The sequence below is a fragment of the Cavia porcellus genome, unplaced genomic scaffold, assembly GCF_034190915.1.
Source record: "Cavia porcellus strain 051 isolate PalLab524CR breed Dunkin Hartley unplaced genomic scaffold, mCavPor4.1 scaffold_5, whole genome shotgun sequence".
Classification (NCBI taxonomy): domain Eukaryota; kingdom Metazoa; phylum Chordata; class Mammalia; order Rodentia; family Caviidae; genus Cavia; species Cavia porcellus.
The window spans coordinates 92,392,685-92,410,800 of record NW_026947488.1 but is presented as its reverse complement, the minus strand read 5'-3'; the positions used below and the strand labels follow the sequence as shown (position 1 = coordinate 92,410,800).

General features: G+C 42.9%; 1 protein-coding gene across 5 annotated transcripts in view; it reads left to right on the top strand.

Annotated features, from left to right (window-relative positions):
- The window catches only part of Mylk3 (myosin light chain kinase 3), a 64,334-nt gene that overhangs the window by 7,723 nt on the left and 38,495 nt on the right, over window positions 1-18,116 (top strand). For 3 of the 5 annotated variants that reach the window (XM_013151946.3, XM_063249293.1, XM_013151944.2), the window contains exons 2-3: window positions 8,588-8,678; window positions 10,621-11,047. In XM_013151946.3, coding sequence (XP_013007400.1) covers window positions 8,648-8,678; window positions 10,621-11,047 — 458 coding nt within the window. In that variant the 5' untranslated portion in view covers window positions 8,588-8,647. Of the gene's footprint in view, window positions 1-4,096; window positions 4,789-8,587; window positions 8,679-10,620; window positions 11,048-18,116 lie in introns of those variants that run through there. The other 2 variants (XM_003469356.3, XM_063249294.1) reach the window with 2 other exon arrangements.

Here is an 18,116-nt window from a genome sequence, read left to right as displayed (position 1 = left end):
AGGTCCCATTGCTGGTAAATGAACTTCCTTGTAAACTTGCTGCTTAAAGGAGACAAGGCAAAATCTTCTGTAATTTAAATGACTAGCTTTAGAGATAGATTTGTGTCTGGGGCATTTGTTTGTTTCATTTGGACTTCTAAGATCTTTCCAGGACATTTGTAACCCAGACTTGCTGACTGATCTCCATGCCAGTGATAGCGATGAAGCAGTCTCTGTTAGGAGGAATTCTGTCCTAGAGACTGGTTTTCGTCTCTGCAGACTGATAGGAACTTGATTCCACAAACTCCATTGGCACTGGTGGGAAGAGAGACTCTGGGTTTGGCTTTGTACTTCCAGAGATTTCTCTAGGCAGCCATTTCTCAAAGTTTTGTTCCACAGAGAAATATGAAGTGTGAATTATTGTGAGGGAAAGAGTGGTCCCCCTTTAGATATGATACCTGTCCTGGAGGTTATTGCCCAAGACGGGCTGCAGCACTGTGTTCTCCAGACTTTTTTTATTAACACCTGTTTGCAGTACATAATGATTACATTTATCATGGGGAGTTGTTGCATATCAGATCTTAATTCTTTTTTCATCCCCTACCCAGGCCTTCCATCTCTCAGTTTTCTTCTCATTTGCAAAAGCTCTATTTCCATTTTTTCCTCTCAATTCTTTTTTCATCCCATTTGTCTTCCTTCCTTCCCTCATTCTCTGTCCATCTCTTTCCCCCCTGTCACTTGAAAAATATCTCCCTACTTCCTATTTTATTTTGCTCTTAATTTATTTTTTGGTTTCTCATGTAAGAGAAACAATGCAATATAATATTTAAAATTGTGTGTCTGACTTCTTTCACTTAACTTTATGGTCTTAAGATGCATCAAGTTTGTTCTTCTTCATGGCAGAGTAGTATTCCACTATGTATATATTGCATTTTCTTTCTGAATTCATCTGTTGATGGGCATATAGGCTTTTCCCAAGATTTAGCTATTATGAATTGTGCTGCTATAAACACGGGTACACATGTATCACTGAAATGTGATTTTAACTCTTTTAGGAAGATATCTAGGAGGTAATAGCTAGCTCAAATGAAATTTCTAGTTTTAGTTTTTTGAGCAATCTTCAAACTAATTTCCATAATGGTTGTACTAGTTTACATTCTCACCAACAGTGAAGAAGGGTTCCTTTTCCTTGCAGCCTTGCCAGCATCTATTCTTATTTGATTTCTTGATGACAGTCATTCTTTCTTGGGTAAGATAAAATTTCAGTGCTATTTGAATTTGCATTTTTCTAATGGCCAGCAATATTGAACATTTTCTGATGTATTTACTGGCCATTTGAACTTTTTCTCCTGGGAGTGTCCATCATTTGAGTTGCCTGTTTTTGATTGGGGCTTTTATTTTGGAGGATCTGGTTTTTTTGGCCTGCCTGCCTGCCTTTTTTTTCTTTATGTATTGCAGATGTTAGTTCTCTGTCGTAGTGTAGCTGGCAAAAGTTTTCTGTAGGTTGTTCTTCCTCTTTGTTGGTTGTTTTCTTTGTGTTCTTGTACACAAGTAATTAACTCACTGAGAAAGAAATTAGGAAAACAATGCCATTCACAGTAGTATCAAGAACAATTAAATCCTTAGGATTTCACCTAACCAAGGAAGTGAAAAATCTCTGTAATGAAAATTATATCACTTTAGGAAAGGAGATCAAGGGAGATACCAGAAAATGGAAAGATGTCTCATCTTCCTGATGCAGAACCAATATAGTAAAAGCATGACTATCTCTATTATCTATCTATCTATCTATCTATCTATCTATCTATCTATTCCAGTCAAAATACCAGCAGCATTCCTCACAGATGTAGGAAAACATTCTAAGATTCACATGCAACTAGAAGAGACTCGCAATAGCAAAAGCAACTCTGAGTAGCAAAAGCAAAACAGGTGGCATCACAAACCCAGATCTGAAATTGTATCACGAAATTACTATGATAAAAATAGCACCATACTAGCACACAAACAGATAGACTTGTGGATCAGTAAAGGAAGCAGAAACAACCCCAGGTATGTTCAGCTGTCTGGTTTTTGACAAAGGGGCTAAAAACACATACTGGAGAGAAGACTCTCTCTTTAACAAATGGTGCTGGGAAAATTGAATATCCACATGCAGAAGATTTTGAGTCTAGACTCATATATCCCACCATGTATTAAAATAAAAAAATGGATTACGTCTGAATGTAAACAGAAACACTTAATCTATTGGAGATAAAATAGGTAAAACTCTTGAAGACATGGGCATAGGCAGAGACTTTCTAAACAGAGCCCCAGCAGCACAGAAAATAGTACTGAGAATCAACAAGTGAGATTACACCAAATTTAAAACCTTCCGCAGAGCTAAGTTTCTTTTTACCAGGACTCACTCTTTCTCTCTCCTTTTCTTTCTCTCTTTCTTCTTGGGGTCTTTCTTTCTTTTGCAGGAGGGGATTGAACACAGGCTCTTTGCACTGCGCTATATCCCCAGTCTTTCTTATTTTTTATTTTGAAACAAGGTCTTTGTAAGTTGCTAAAATGCCCAGGCCAGGCTTGAACTTGCAGTTCTCCCACTTCAGGCTCCCAGAGTGCTGGGACGGTTATGTGTGCCACTGGGCCTGCCTTTGTGTGTTTGTTGTTTAGTAATCACTGTAGCTGAAATAGACCAGTGCTATTTTGAGCATGCGTTAGGTAAGTGACGGTGAACCTCTTAGGACTGAGTGCCCAAACTGCAGCCAAAACCCCGCTTATTTATTGCAAAGTGCCACCACTGCAATTAAATCTGAATCCTGAGGTTTTGGTTTAGAACAAACAACTCTCATCTGGTGCTCAGCTACTGGAGCAACTTGGCTCACGTGCCTGCAGAGAGGGGTCTGGGTGCCCACTGAGATCTGTGCTCCATAGATTCATACTGCTGCCCTCAGTCATTCCACCCAGAAATGGGTGTGGACCCCTCTGTGGGCTGCTTAAGTGCAGCTTTCCTAACAGAGGGTAGGGATGGAGAAAGAGGGCTTGGGCTAATCTACATTCATATAGCAAGCACATTTTACTGGTGATCTGTGGCTTAAAATAGCAAAACCACTGAGTGGTGCTTTTGGACATCAAGTTTCCAGGTCAGAGTGTGTTCTTTTACTCAGAATGGAGGTCTCTGTGAAGGACATATCCCTCACCCACCCCCAGATCTCACAGGTTATGGTGAAACCCTCCTCAGGAGACCCTGTGCCTGGACATTTTTCTCTGTGGACCTTGATTTTTTCTGATGAGAAGTTGGATGAAAAGAATAAGTCAGGCTGCACTTTGGTGTCATCCGAACTCAGGTCCCTTATGTCTCACCTCAGCAATGACCTGAGCATCTCTGCTTGTCTGCTTTGTTATGATGCTTCTATGAAACTTCATTTAAAACAGAGGTTTCGGAGGTCAAAACATTTAGAAAGCACAGGAAATGTGAGTCTTGTTGTCCTACAGGGCCCTGCAGACTCAGTTTAGAAACTGGGTCTTGGTACCTACAGAGTCATACTGGGGGACCACAGGGTCACTGGTAAGTGTTCCCTTAGGCTTTGCTGTGAACATGACCTGAGGCGTGGAGATGGCAAGTAGCCCAGGCTGTTGTCTCTCAGTTCTATTTGAGTTTAAGTGACTAGTGGCTCAAGGCCCTGTTGGGGAGGAGCTGCAGACTCACCCTCAGGTAGCCCAAACTTGTATTTCACATTGGCAAAATAGCATTTTTAATTTTCAGAAGCATCAAAGTTTTCCTCATGGCAAAAGTTAAATGTTGGTTTCAGTGTTGTCTGTTTCTTCCCATTTTGGCCTGGCTCTCTATTATGAATTAGACGTATATGTGGTGAGTTGGACTTCATCTCCTCAGTGCTTGGGACCCTAAAGTCCCCCTCTGGGCTCCAGCTGATAGATATATTACCTAAAGGCCACTTTTCTTCCAGCCTTTAACTTCAGCTACATGAACTCCTGCCTACATGAACGCCTGCCTACCCTGCAGATTCTTAAAATATTTACCCATCATCAGTCTCTCAGAGAGGAATGTTCTACACTGTTATGATGTCAAAGGGGCACCAAGGAGAAGGGCCAGGGCCAAAATGAGCCTGTCACTCAGCCCGTGGCTGAGTGGGAGATAAGCCAGGCAAAGGCACAGAGAAGACCCAGCCCTCAAGCTCCCCGCACCATCCTGGTAGTAAGTGCAGGCTGGAGCTGCAGGGTGAGACTGTTAGCCATCAAGGACAATGATCTTGCATTCGCTGCCTAAGTGAAAGCTGAAGGTCTGTGGTGTTTCCATTTCCTTGTCCTTGTCCTTGTCCTTGTCAAGCCTGGGTCACGATGTCAGGAGCCTCCAAGGAAAATCTGGGCCCCCAGGGCCTGCCAGTGTTGGGCAAGGCCTGCCTCACTGCCATGGACAGCAAGCTTAATGTGCTAAATGAGAAGGTGGACAGACTCTTGCATTTCCAGGAAGATGTCACGGAGAAACTTCACTGCGTGTGCCAGGGCATGGGCAGCCTGCAGCAAGGCCTTCAGCGGCTGGAGGCCTCCCGAGGGCTTGGCCTGGCAGGTGTTGACTGTGCGTCTGCAGCTGATGCTCAGGCTGGGTGGCCTGAGGTCCTGAAGGTGATGAGGGCTGTACAGCAGGACGGTGCCCAGCACGGTGCCAGGCTTGAAGCCCTCTTCAGGATGGTGGTGGCTGTGGACAAGGCCATTGCTCTAGTGAGGGCTGTGCTACAGAGCTCGAAGCTGGTGGATTTCATCATGCAAGGGAGGAAAGGCAGCCTGGCTGATGTCCCTGAGGAGGTTGGTTCTGTTTATCCTGACCTGGCTAGAAGGGAGGCTCAGGTGCCTGGGGTGGCGGCTGGAAGTTCTGGCCAGGCAGACTGTCTTAGAAGAGCTGAAGTGATGCTATCCCTTTCTTGTGTTCCTGTGTGTCCTACTTATGGAGAAAAGGAGAGATTGAACCTTAGAGGTCACAGGTGGATTTCTAGTCTGCTGTCTGCTTTTTTTCCCAGGGAAAAGAAGAGGCAGCATGCTAGCCAGGACAGGGCCTGGGGCGGCCACGATGGGCACAGTGATGGTTAAGGGGAGGAGCACATTAACCTTCTTTAACTTCTTTAGGGCTTCTCTTGCTCTCAGAGATCCTTCCTGCTCTTTCACACCTGGGGGAGGAGACAGGTGGGAATGGTCAGTTTCCCCTGACAGAACCCCTGAGCAGAAACACAATCCCCTCTTCCTGTCCCTAGCCTTGTGCTTTGTCCCCCAGAGTGGGCAGAGTGCACAGCTGACTGTGTGTGGGGGGGATGAGTGTTGACAGTGACCCATGGGGGACAACAAAGGCAGGAGCCAGAGCCTGAGGGTGGAGGATGGCATTTCTGGAAGGGGCTGTTTCCAAGGGTTGCATAATCAAACCTGCTGGGGGGGGGGGAAGATGGGGGTTAAGTATGTAGAGGAAACACCCTGTTTGGGAACAGCTGAGGGTCAGCCACTTAGCAACACTTAGCTGGCCTAAAGTAACTGTTTGAGATCCCTGCATTACTTTCTAGCCTCTGGCAAGGGATGAGGTCTAACATTCTCTGTGTCAGCTTCTGAGACTGTCACAGGAGGGGCCCTTTCCCAGTCCAGCCAGGCCAGACCTCCCGCTGGTCACCTGCAGGACCCTCTCTCTTCCCCTTCCTGCCCTGCAGCAGCCCCCAAAGGAGTCCCCACCCCAGTTGCCTGTCCTGCTGGGAGAAGTGACTTCTGCAATGGTTGTTCCTGATAATTAGCCTCAACTTTAATAAATAAAACTAATCTAATAAATCCAATTCCTAGCTTTAAAATAAATTCAAATTAATAACACATAAGGAAAAAATACTCATGACATGGAATGCCATGGGTTTAGTTTTCTCAGACAAAACAAAACCTAAGAAAAACTTCCATGTGGAATGAAAAGTGTGCACCTGCCTCTGGGTCCCCCTCCCCCCCGCCCCGTCCCCAGGACAACTCCTCTTTTTCCTACAAGCAACTATAGGTACTGGATTTTTCTGAATTCTTTCAGATGTAGACTCTGCATCTGTAAGCACATTGGTGTAACTATTCCCCTCACTGTTTTGTTTTCACCCCAGATATTCTTGCTGATTTAGATTTTTTAAAAAAATTTACTTAATGTCTTTGAGGCATTGTTTTATATTTATGCCTAAAAAATTTCCTTTTCTTCTTAAAGTTGCAGAGTACAACATCTTGAGGTTTTAAACTTTTGAATTATGTCCAGTCTTTTAGTACATACACTGGTAGCTATCTACAGGTGTAAACAATCCAATCTCCAAACAAGATGTCAGCTTCTCATTGGGCTGGGATGTGAAATCCCTACTTCCCTGGCTGGCTTCAAAGGAAGTGTTCAGAGGACCGACAGTGAATGAGACCGAAGCACAGCTATTTGACACATTCTCAGTGCTGAAAACTGAGTTATGGAGGCATTCTGGAGACCTTCTTTGTGTCTTCTAAGAGAACAGGGGTACAGTTAGTTACCTGTGGAATTGAATTAAATCCTAGTCCTGCTGTTAAATTTGAAAATTATGCCTTCACTTTGAGAAGGTCATGTTTGAATCTTTGAAGTGCTCAGCAACACTTTGCTCGGTTGTAACAATGGATTGGGTTATTTCTAAAAGTTGGGGCTCTTTCAGGAAACATAGATTCAGGCTTAAGCCAGGGGTGGGCCAGAATCACGGTAAAGCTGTTCAAAACCATCAACTCCCTGGAATGGGGTTTGAGGTCTCCCTTATTTCTACACACACAGACAGGCAGAAAGTTGAGTCCTGAAGACAGAGGCTTGGCTGTGTGTGTGTGTGTATGCGCGTGCATGTGTGTGTGTGTCTTGAGGCTTACATGTACTAATGCAGAGGGAGAGGACAGTTTGATCACAATAAGGTCTGCCAAAGGACAGTCCTTTCTACCGGTCAGGTGAAGTAGGAGGAGGTCTGTAAAAATGCCTGCTGTTTTTCTCCAGCTGTGGGGTGGCAGGACAGAGCCTGCAGAAGAGTAAGCCACAGCTTTGTGCTGAGCAGAGGTCTGTGCTACACAGATGGCACTGGTAATAATCATAGCAACAGCAGGTAGCATTTTTATTAAGTGCCTGCCACAGGCTGAGTCTCTAGGTCACGCCCTTGGCATTCAAAGGTTGAAAATCAGCATCCTGGAATCCTGAAGGGTATGCATGGGTACTAGGCTTGCAGGAAATGAGCACAGCATAGGAAGAACAGTGGAACCAACCCTCAGCAAGAACATTTGGGAGAGGTGACACTACAGCAACTCAGGAGCTGCCCTAGCTGGTGTTTGTCACCTAAGCATAGAGTCGCCAGATCTTTTGAATTTTTTCAAGAAAAGCAAGGAAACTAGATTTTTTTCTAATCCATTTTATTGAGGCATAAGATTAAAATAAAGAAATTTTTAAAAGGATAAAATAATACTTATTAAATATGATTTATATACAATAAACTTCAAACAACCACAGTACAGCTCAACAAATAGGCACACCCAAGTAGCCACCACCACAATCAAAACAGAACAGCATAGAGCACTTGTCTCGCTCGCATGCACGAGGCCCTGGGATCTACATACATACACACGTGATTCTGTCACCCCTAAGAGGGTGCTAACATTTAATCTAAATGTACAGGAAACAAATATTTCTTAAATGCTGCACAAGCCAAACAAAATGTATCCCGAGCCATTCTTGTTGTCAGGGCTCCCAGTTAAGATGTCTGTGGCCAAGACAGGACAAAGGCCCTTTACAGAAACATCCCATGCCCGGGCCCCATTGAGGTCCTGGGCTGTGATCTGAGCTGCTAGTGACTGGGACCAGGAACCAGAACTCTTAGTAGGGTCAAGGCCCCTGAAGATGCTGGGGCCCAGCGAAAGGTGAGTGTGTAGGAATATGTGCTTGAGGGCTCCCAGTGGTCTGTTTCAGGCCTAAAATCCCAGGTCCAGGAGGCTGTGGTCCTGCACAGACTCAGATTTAAGGGAAAGCTGCTGGGAGCATCTTGGGCTGTGCCTGTCATCTGCACAGTGGGTTCATTTGACACTGAGCACTCTTGGCTTTGGGCAGGACAAAAATCACCAGCATGGTTGAGCACATCAGTTTGCAGGTGCAAGTGTGAAGTGCAGAGAGGGAACGGAGTTTGACCAAGTGGGGAGAATGGGTGAGGCGAGCTGGACAGTCTATGCTCCAGGCCTCACTGTGTCCTAGAAAAGGGTCACTTAGGGTCTGTCATGTGGTTGCCTGAGTCATCAGCATAATGCTTCTTCCCCACTAAGCAGGGCTTAGTTGGAGTTCAGGATCCAGGACCCTTGTTAAGGGCTGGCCTTGCCTATCACCAGCAATAAACAGAAGAGTTGGAAGGGATTTGAGTTCTGGATTTGAAACTAGGTCTTGCTTTATGACCTCAGGAAGGTCTTGATGTTCTTATCCCTAAATAATAATGAATAGTATTTACCTTCTAATGTTATTGGGATGAATGCCCAACAACCTAAGTACCTTTATCTATGTAGATGGTAGGTTTACAAAGGTTTATAACCTGAATGGTGTTGGTGATGTTGATTGTTTTTGTGGTTATTATTTTAGAACAAAGAGTCAGTGGAAGAGAAGGGAGCAAAACCAAAGCACTCACTCAGCACCAGGGCTATGCAAGCTGGCATCAGGGAGCCTTGGGAAGGTGAGTGGGCCCATCTGCTGTTTCTCCTGTAAAAACACAATAATATCACCCAAGGTGTGGCCAGTGGAAAATTGTTGAAACTGTTTTTTCCTTTTTTTGCAGTTCTCTTTGTCTTTTGTATGTTACAAATGTATATGGTCAACTGCAATATTTTGAAAGCACTTGGTGCTGGGCCACTTACTTATGATGCTAGAGTTTATGCCAGGTTTGCTGGAGCCAAAATTCGGCAGCAGTCTGGGCAACATAGTGAGGACTGTTTAAGAATAAAAAGGATGTAGTCAGGCATAGTAACACACACTTGTAGTCCTACCACTCAGGAGGCTGAGGTAGCAGGATCATGGTGAGTTTGAAGTCAGCCTGGACTACATAGTGAGACCCTATCTCAAAAAAAAAATTGATTAATTAAATTTAAAAAAAAAAAGTGAAATAACTTAGAATAGCTCCTTTCCTTGTAGGCCATGCCATCAACTTGATAATAAACTTTATTTAATTCAATTTTGCTTTACTTCCAGTGTAGAAATAGAAAGTGCATCTTACTGTCAGCATTCACTTAATTTTACATAAACATGGACTTTCTGGCTGAAGCAAGTCCAACTGGCATTTAATGTGAAAATAAGATATAAGAACTTTTTAAAGCCAGGCATTGTGGCCCACTTGTGTAATCCTAGAACTTGGGTAGCAGAAGCAGGATAGTTCCACAAGTTCAAGGCCAGCCTGTACTATACAGCAAGACAATGTCCCCTCCCCCAAAAAAGAGGAAAAAAAAGAAAGAAAGAAAGAAAGAAAGAAAGACATATGATGATGAGTCAGGGGTAAGATTACAAATGCGTAACTACCCCAAGAGTTATCTTGTGGTATGTATGTTATAGCCACAAGTATACCTAATGAATATCCGTTTTTTTGTTTGTTTGTTTGTTTGTTTTTGTCTTTTTCCTTTTTACTGGTACCAGGGATCGAACTCACGACTGCCTGCTTGCAAGGCAGGCGCTTATGCTGCTGAGCTAAACCTCCAGCCCCGAATATCCGTTTTTAATTTTTATTTTTCAGTACATGTTTGCAGTACTTGCCGTTTACCATCATCTGGGAGTGTGGGTACATATGCAAAGTACAATTTGTTTCTTTTTGTAGTCCATTTCCTCTTCCCCATCCCTTCTGTCCATCCTCCTTTAATCCCCATTTCTCCCTAGCAGATATTCTTGGGGCAAACAGGAAATGAGTTGTATGTTTGTGGACTGCCTTTTTAAAGTTTCACTTTCAGCCGGGCGTGGTTGTTCACACCTATAATCCCAGCATTCAGGGAGCTGAGGCAGGAAGATCTCTCTGACTGAGTTTGGGGCCAGTCTGGCTTACATAGCAGGATTCTGTATCAAAGAAACAACCAAACCAAACCAAACCAAAACAAAACAAAAATTTCAGTTTTCTTTTTAAATGTTCCATCCTTTTTACCTGATTCCACAGTCAGATTAACAAAACAGAGTACATTAGAAGTCCAACTTCTATCCTTATTTCCTGTACCATCTTCTTCCCCTATATACAATCTTTTAAAAACATTTGTCTTCCATTTATGTTAAGCTCCAGTCTGCATGGAGCACATGGTAAGTGGTTCTATGCGTGCATGTACACATACGTTCTCCCTTTTTTGGTAAACAGCTTCCCACACATTCTGTACTCCCATTCTCCACTTCACTAATTTTCACTTCTAGTATATTCTGAGATCACTCCACAGCTGCCTTTGGAGATAGTAATTTCTCATTCTACGGCTGTGCAGCATGCCATCATGTGGTTGCTCCCCCATTCAGACAACCTCCCAACAGACATTTGAGTTAATTTTAGCCTTTGGCTCAACGTGGGGCAATGAATGCCCGGGGCACTTATTTTACAGGGTCTTTGTCACAGACTCTTCCAAGTGTGAGTTGTTTTTACCTTGTCTGTTTTCCTGTAGAGAGCCAAATGCTGGATCTACCTGATGGGACAGCAGAAAGGCTGTTCCCCTCAGGGATGGGAGCGGACCTTCTTGCCCAGGCAGAGATCTCATCAGGGCAGGGAGATGGAGTCCCTGGCCCAGGCCAGGTGTCCCCTAGTGTCCTGCTGCTGCCCACAGAAGCCTGTGCCAAAGTTCCAGAAACATCCAGCAAGAAGCCCAGGAATGGTCTGGAATCGTCTGCAACACCTGACAGGGTTGGTGAGGCTCCTGCTGGCCAAGAGATGGCATCTCACACAAGACCAGAGACATCGTCTACCAAGCTGGATATTCAGCCTTTAGAAGAGGGCATGAGATTGACAGCAGAGCCCATCCCTCCATCTGTAGGGCCTCTGGGGCCAGTAAGCCTGGCCAGGACAGTTTGCAGTGGTAGAGAAATGTCTCGCAGGTAAGGCGAATACTTCCATGCTGGGGAAGGGAAAAGATTAACAGCTGCTCTCAGCTGCAGCATGGCCAGTGGGCCAGGGATATGTGTTGAATGACTACCATATGCATAAGTCTAGGCCAGCTTCTTGGAGGAAAATGCCATGAATGGGAGCTTAGAGAACTGTTTTGTACCTGCTAACCACTACAGTTACCTAGGGATATTTAAGAAACACTGATGCCCAGAGATCCTTGCTCAGTTCTCCTGGAGTGAGTCTTGATCATTTTATTTTGGCTTGTTTGTTATTTTGTTTTGTTTAGCAGCATTGGGGGGTCACGCCTTTGGACTCATGCATGCCAGGCAAATACTGTAACACTGAGCTATACCCCCAGTTCCATTTTAAAATTATTTTTAAAACACACTCTCCAGTTTAGCAGGGTTGAGAATCACCCACTCTTAAATTGATAATAACAGATAAGAGGTGGGCTCACAATCTCTCCCACAGGCCAGCAGTGGCCGAACATTTCACAGGCATTATCTCATTTAATCTCACAACGTGCTTGTCTAGCAAGTGGTCCCTGCTCCCTATTTTACTGAAGAGGAAATGAGCTCAGAGTGCTGTGACCACACACATGGGATTCAGATTGGGATCTGAGTCCAGATCTCTGGTCAGAGCTGGTTCCCCTAACTGCTGCAGTGGTTCCTTGGGCCAGCATTTAATTAAATCCTAAGTGACACAGGCACAGGGAAGAAGCACAAGCCAGGCGGGCTCTGTTCAGGGAAGCGCTTTCCGAAGGATTACACCTGAGGCTGTGGAGGTGAAGCCGTGCAGCTGGTGGTGTGCAGGAAACTGCTGACTCCCGGGTGCACCCTTATTCTGTAGCCATCAGCCCTGTGGGTGATTGCAAGGCTCACTGAGGGTACTGGGCCTTCCTGTTTTTTCTCAGAGGGATTTGGTGTCCCTGTGCCTGCCCTGGGATGCTCTGCACTTTGAGTGAGACACCATGTCCTGGCTTGGAGGCTGCTGGTGTCTGTGTTTGCTATGGTGATTGGCAAAGTGACCCAGACTGTCTGTCTGCTTTTGTTCTCACAGGAAACCTGGCAAAACTGAGGAAGGGGCTACAGGCAGCTATCCCTGGGGCCAGGCCAGGGCTCTAAATATGGAATCTGGGGCTGAGGGTGAACTTTCCATGAACTTGTTAGGGGCTCAAAATGATTCTGAGTGAGAGGAAAAGATCTCTAGCTCAGTTATACTCCCTGAGCTGCATTCCAGGCACAATAGATCTGTAGCAGGTGGAAGGAAATGAGGTCACTACCTGCCCTCTCTTCCTTAGTGTGTGAATATATTTTCAGGAAACTAGATTGTCAGTTTGGAGTCAGTTGTGATTGGTAGGGGCTGTCTGTTTAGATTGTGCTGAGGCCATATCTGAACTTGGTGACATTGATTGATTCCAGCCTTAAAAAGGAAACAAATTCTGATGAATAGTAAGCATGAGTAAACCTGGAGAGCAACATACAAAGTGAAATAAACCACTTATGAGAAGATAAATACTGTATGATTCCACTGAGATGAGGTAACTAGGGTGGTAAGAAAGCTTACTGTGGAGCAGTGCAATAGTAACAAAGCTTTGGACACTAAGAGTGGCACGTGTCTTAGTTACTTTTTCTCATTGCTGAGACAAAATACCTGACACTCAAAGTTAAAAAAGGAAAGCTTTATTTCAGTTCAGTTTGTAGAGGTTTCAGTTCATAGTTAGCTCAGTCCAAAGCACAGTGGATGGCAGAGGGGAAACAGTTCATGGCATAGCAGGGAGGCAGAAGGCAGCCAGCAATGAAACAGCAACTAGCAAGTGGCAAGCAGCAAGTGGTGGCAGCAGCCCTCTTTCTGTCCCTTGTATTCTATTTAGGCTTACCTGCCCAGGGAGGGCCTTCGCACTATCCATACCCAGAACTATGCCAAACCAATCAGTGGGCTAATTTAGTAATCACACACCCGTGACCCCAGCATCACACTCTTAAGCCTAGTCTCATACACTGTAGAACCAACCACCTCTCAAACCCTCACCTGTATGGGGCTGTGAGGAGACATCTAGATACCAGCCATAAAAAGCATGGAAGTGTATGGGTCACTGCATGTCCCAGGGAAGGGAAAGTCAAATAGGAGAGTATCAGTGCTGGCCTTCTCAACTGTCCAGCAACTACCTTGCCTGTGTCCCTCAGTCTTGGAAGAAGCCCAAGATAGATTTGGGGTGGCTTGATGTGGATACTCCCCTTTCCACAATGGTCCTGCAAGCTAGTAGTGGAAGATTTCTGCCCCCTGCTCAATGCTTTCTCAGAGGTCCAGCAGCTCAGAGACCTGAAGGAAAGCCTTTTAAACCTTTTAAATTGTAGTAAAAACACTTAACATAACAAGTCCTTGGAGTTGTATGTGAGGAAATCTTGTCCTTTTTTGTATTCCTCTAGGTTGTTCTTCAAGTATGAAATGTATTCGTTTAATCTTTTATTTTCCAGAAGCGAAAGATCTACTTTTTGGTCATGTAAATAGACTTCATCTTCTAAGTTCTTTGAATTTCAAAATGTTCTTTGATTTTCTAGCTTTCTAGATCTTGTGCTTGTTTTAATTCTTCCTTCACTCTCGCCTTTTTTTGCAGCGTATCTTGAAGTCTCTTGTGACATGAGAAATGTAACTATTCAGCAAAGTTTCCTCCTGTTTTTGTGCTGTGAGAATCACACAGAGCTCTTGTAGCCTTCTGTGTTTTTCCGTGTACTCTTCTTCTGTCGAATGAAGGTGTGGAAGAGTATCGTTAAACTCATCTTCCATTTATTTGCTAATTTTTGTTTCCTTAAAAATTAAATTCTCATTATGGTTGAGTCATGAATTAACTTTTTCCTTTATTATGAACTTTCTCTTCTTTCAGTTGTATTGTAAGTTTTTTTTTTATCTGTATGACAAATTCATTAATCTCCATTTTTTTTGAGTTTTGTCTTCCAATAACTCATTTTGTCTCTGTTCTGCGCTTTCAACTTAAACTGCAATTTCTTCTATTTCAGCCATTTTCTTGGCTAGCCATCATGCAAGCTGTTTTTCTTGAACAAGCTAGTTCTCACTGATTATATCTCTGATTTTCCAGATTGTCACTCAGTATTTTTGATTTTGATATATATCTTTTTTTGCTTTAATGAGTCATTCTTCCATATTTTTGATGCATCTGTCTTGGCACTGGAAGTTTTCTTTTTGTGCATTAAATGCCAGTTGTCTCTGGTTTTCATCATGGATCATCTGTTTCTGCAAAAACTTGACCCTCCTCACTTAGCACAATCCTATACTGTCAGAGAACAGCGATCACTTGCTCTTGTAGCTCTTTGTTCTCTAAATTAACTTTCTACAGCTTTTCAGCCAGCTGTTTATTTTATACAAGTGTTCATTTCTTTCATATTGTGATGAATCATCCAATTTTTCTTGTGGATTATAAAGAAATTTATTTTATTTCCTGGAATCTTACAAGCTTTTGATGCTTCTTCTACCTTTTCTTCCCACTCCTGGAAACTGATAGCTCAGCACACACAATATACATACAGCCAGAATTTAAGGCCACAGTTAAGGATTTGGTACACAATGACAAAAACATCTTGCATGAAATAAAAAATCTAATAGACAAGCTGTGCACAAAGGATGAAAAAATCAAGTGCATCAGTATTTGGCTACAAGGAAATATTGAAGACTTGTACAGTCTTTCACAAGCAGAATCACCAATAGACCTCTGAAAGAAAAAAATCAGGCATACCATGAAGAGTCCACTTCTTACAAAATAAAAATGAATTTATGAAGAATAACAAAATAACTCAAAGGTACAATGGCTATGAATTCAAAAGGCATAAACAAAATTCATAAAAAAGAACAATAATCAGGACATGTCTTCAACCAAACTATAAACAGAAAACCTATTCTATAAAGTATGTTCTATGTTTGCAATATTATCAAAATACTACTTTTGTGAAAATAAATAGGTAACAAAAACATTTTAAAACCCACATTTAAAACATAGAATTTAGAATCTTAATTTTTAGGGGAGCAGCCAAGGAGAGAACCCAGGTCTTCCTATGTGGAAGACAAGTGCTGTACTACAAACTATGCCCCAGTGCATCTTACCCACTTAAGTATATGGTTCAGTAGTGCCATGTGTGTTCACACTGCTGAGAAACAGACCTACAGAAATTTTTCATCTTACTAACTGGAACTCTGCACCCATTAGAAAATGACTCCCCATTTCCCATTCCCATCTCTGTTAGGTAACAGGTATGAGAAATGGGGAGTGTTCTGGTAAGCACCATTCTACTTTCTATCTTTGTAAGTTTAACTACTCAAGTTATGTCTTCTCAGAGGGATCATACAGTATTTATCTTCGTGTGCCAGTTTATTTCAACTAGTAGTTGTTGTTAATGTTCTTTCATGTCATACAATTTGTCAAAAAATTTTTAAGATTAAATAATATTCAACTGTATGCACATACCACACTCACTTGCCCCTCAGTGGACATTTGGGTTGCTCCCATTTTGTGTTTATTGTGCATAAATCTATGAGGGTGACTATATAAATATCTCTCAGGCTTCTGCTTTCAGTGCTTTGGGATACATATCCAGAAATGGAATTCCTGGGAAGTAGTCTGTGCCACTTTGTTTTTTTAATTCTAAAGAGGAAAAAAAAAAAAAAAACCACAGAAAAGAAAAAAAAGAGAGACAAACAAGAACAACAAAAATCCTGAAATAATGACATATAGGCTTTCAAAACAAGATGACAGGAATTTAATTATGGTTGTTATATTGCATATAGATATCTTCAAAAAAGTTGCTTAGATTACCAGATATGGATATGCAAAAATGATCAAGTCATATGAGTATTAGCTGTTCTTTTCCAAGAACTAATACAATTAGTAGTATAATCATCTTATCTATGTTTATGTTCATTTATGTTAGTGGCCCCCAAGCCTCGTGCAGTTATGGATGCAACCAAATGTAGCATTTATTATCAGTTCATTGTCTAGTGCTTGGATTGGTGGTGTGTTTCTCCCACCCAGTGGTGGAGCCAGGATGTGATGCATTAGCAGGAAGAAGGTGTATCTCTCTCTTGCTGCTTTGTGTCTGGTTATTTGCAGTGGCCATGAATGGTGACCTGCATGCCACCCTGCTGCTTGGGGCCAGCTGAGTATGAACTGAAACCTCCAACCTGTAAGAAGTAAACCTTTCCTTCCCTAACTTTGGGCATCAGGTATTTTGTCTCAGTGAGGAGTAAAAAGTAATTAAGATGGAATTTGGTACTGAGAGTGGGGTCGTTGTTGTGACTATACCTGACCATGTAGTTCAATAGCCTTTGGAGATATCTTGTAGGAAGAGTTTTGAAAGGTTTGGAGATATAACCTGAAAGAGTGGCTCTGGAACAGCTTAGGCTGTTATGTAGAGGAGACTCTGATCAGAGCTCAGGAGACCAAAAGGTGGATAAAAAGCCTGCTGGTAAAGATCAGGCTTAGGAGATTTCTGCTGGGAAGAAAGACTGCTATTGGTTTTTGGACTCCACGCAATGTATGTTATGGCTTGGCAGAAATTTTGTCTGCATTTCACTCATGTGCAGATACTTGCCTGACACAGAAATTAAGGGTAGAGGAATCTGGCAAAAGAAATTTCAAGGCAGTCGAATGGCTGCCAGTCAGTAGCATGGCTATTGTTGGGACTTTTAGCCATATTTATGTTGTGAATTAAGAGCAAAGAGTCCAGCATGATGATTTAAAACGTTGTGAGTTTGGTAAGAAAGCTATGGACTTTAAAAATAGAGCTGAGACTTTGATTGTTGAGAAGAAACAGAGAAATAAAAAAGATGACCAGGGGCATCCCAGGAAGCAGAGGGTCTCCATCCTTTGCATTCTTAAAGCTTCAAAAGTAAAAAACTTCTCAAAGGAGAAAGCTGCAGGATCCAGAGTGACAATGGAGGCCACAGGAGGTTCTAAAATTTTGGCAGCCACACCAGATTCCAGGATGGTGATGACAGAGAGAAGCTGTTCCTTACAGCTTTTGATGGAATTTTTGATTTCCTGGGTATCTATTTGAATCTGCTTCATGCATTCTACTTCTTTCATATATTGTTCATCAAGGTGTTACAGATTAAAAACTGGTGGTCAACATAACACTAGCTGAAATAAATCAGCATGATGCTGAGAATAGATGGTCCACCTGAGGAAAGTTGTCAGCATAAATAGAGATGTGGAGAAGAACTAGGCATTGTGGATTCTCCTAAATGTTGCTGTTCTGAGCCATTGGTTCTCCTGGAAGAGCTCATCATGACTAGCTTCTCCAATATGAATTCAGCCATTATCATCAGAAGAGCTTGGGACCTCGTTGGTGAGAGTTGCTGTGATAGTTCACTTTGGAGGAGCTTTGTTCCTTACATTGTGCACTGCTTCCTGGCTCTGGAGGGGAAGATGTGTGCTGTTTAATCTCCAAGAGGACCTTGTCATGCTGGTTTTCTGGCATGTACTTGGCTGTTCTCATTGTTGGAGGACCTTGGGTCCTCCATGTCACTGAGGATGGCTGTGGTACTTTTCAGGGCAGCCCTGGTCCTTATTTTGAGTGTGACTTTTCAGCTCTAGTGTAGAATCCTCAACCTACTTGCAAGCTGCTTCATCCCATGGACATAGGCTTTCTGGATTTCACCACTGACCTTTGAGCCTTACCAACAGATCTATAAAACAAATTGGTGTGAGTCCTTGTCATAGGCTCTAGACCTCCATTTGGATGTGTAAGAGGCATTGTTATGGGCTGTAGGTCTTCAACTGGACTCATGCAGGACATTGCTGTGGGATCTAGACTTTTAACTGAATATTCTGGGTCTTTAGTGTTGTAGACATTGTGTTAAACTCTGGATGACCATCATAAAGTAATATTATAGAATCTGTGTCCTGATTGTAATTATAATTGTGTTGTTTCTTTATTTACTATCATTTCAGAAATTCAAGTGTGTAACTTACAGTTTCTTCCAGATCCATGTCTCCTGGACTTGTTTAGGATGAGCTGGAGGTGTGAGATTGAATTTTGCTCTTTCATT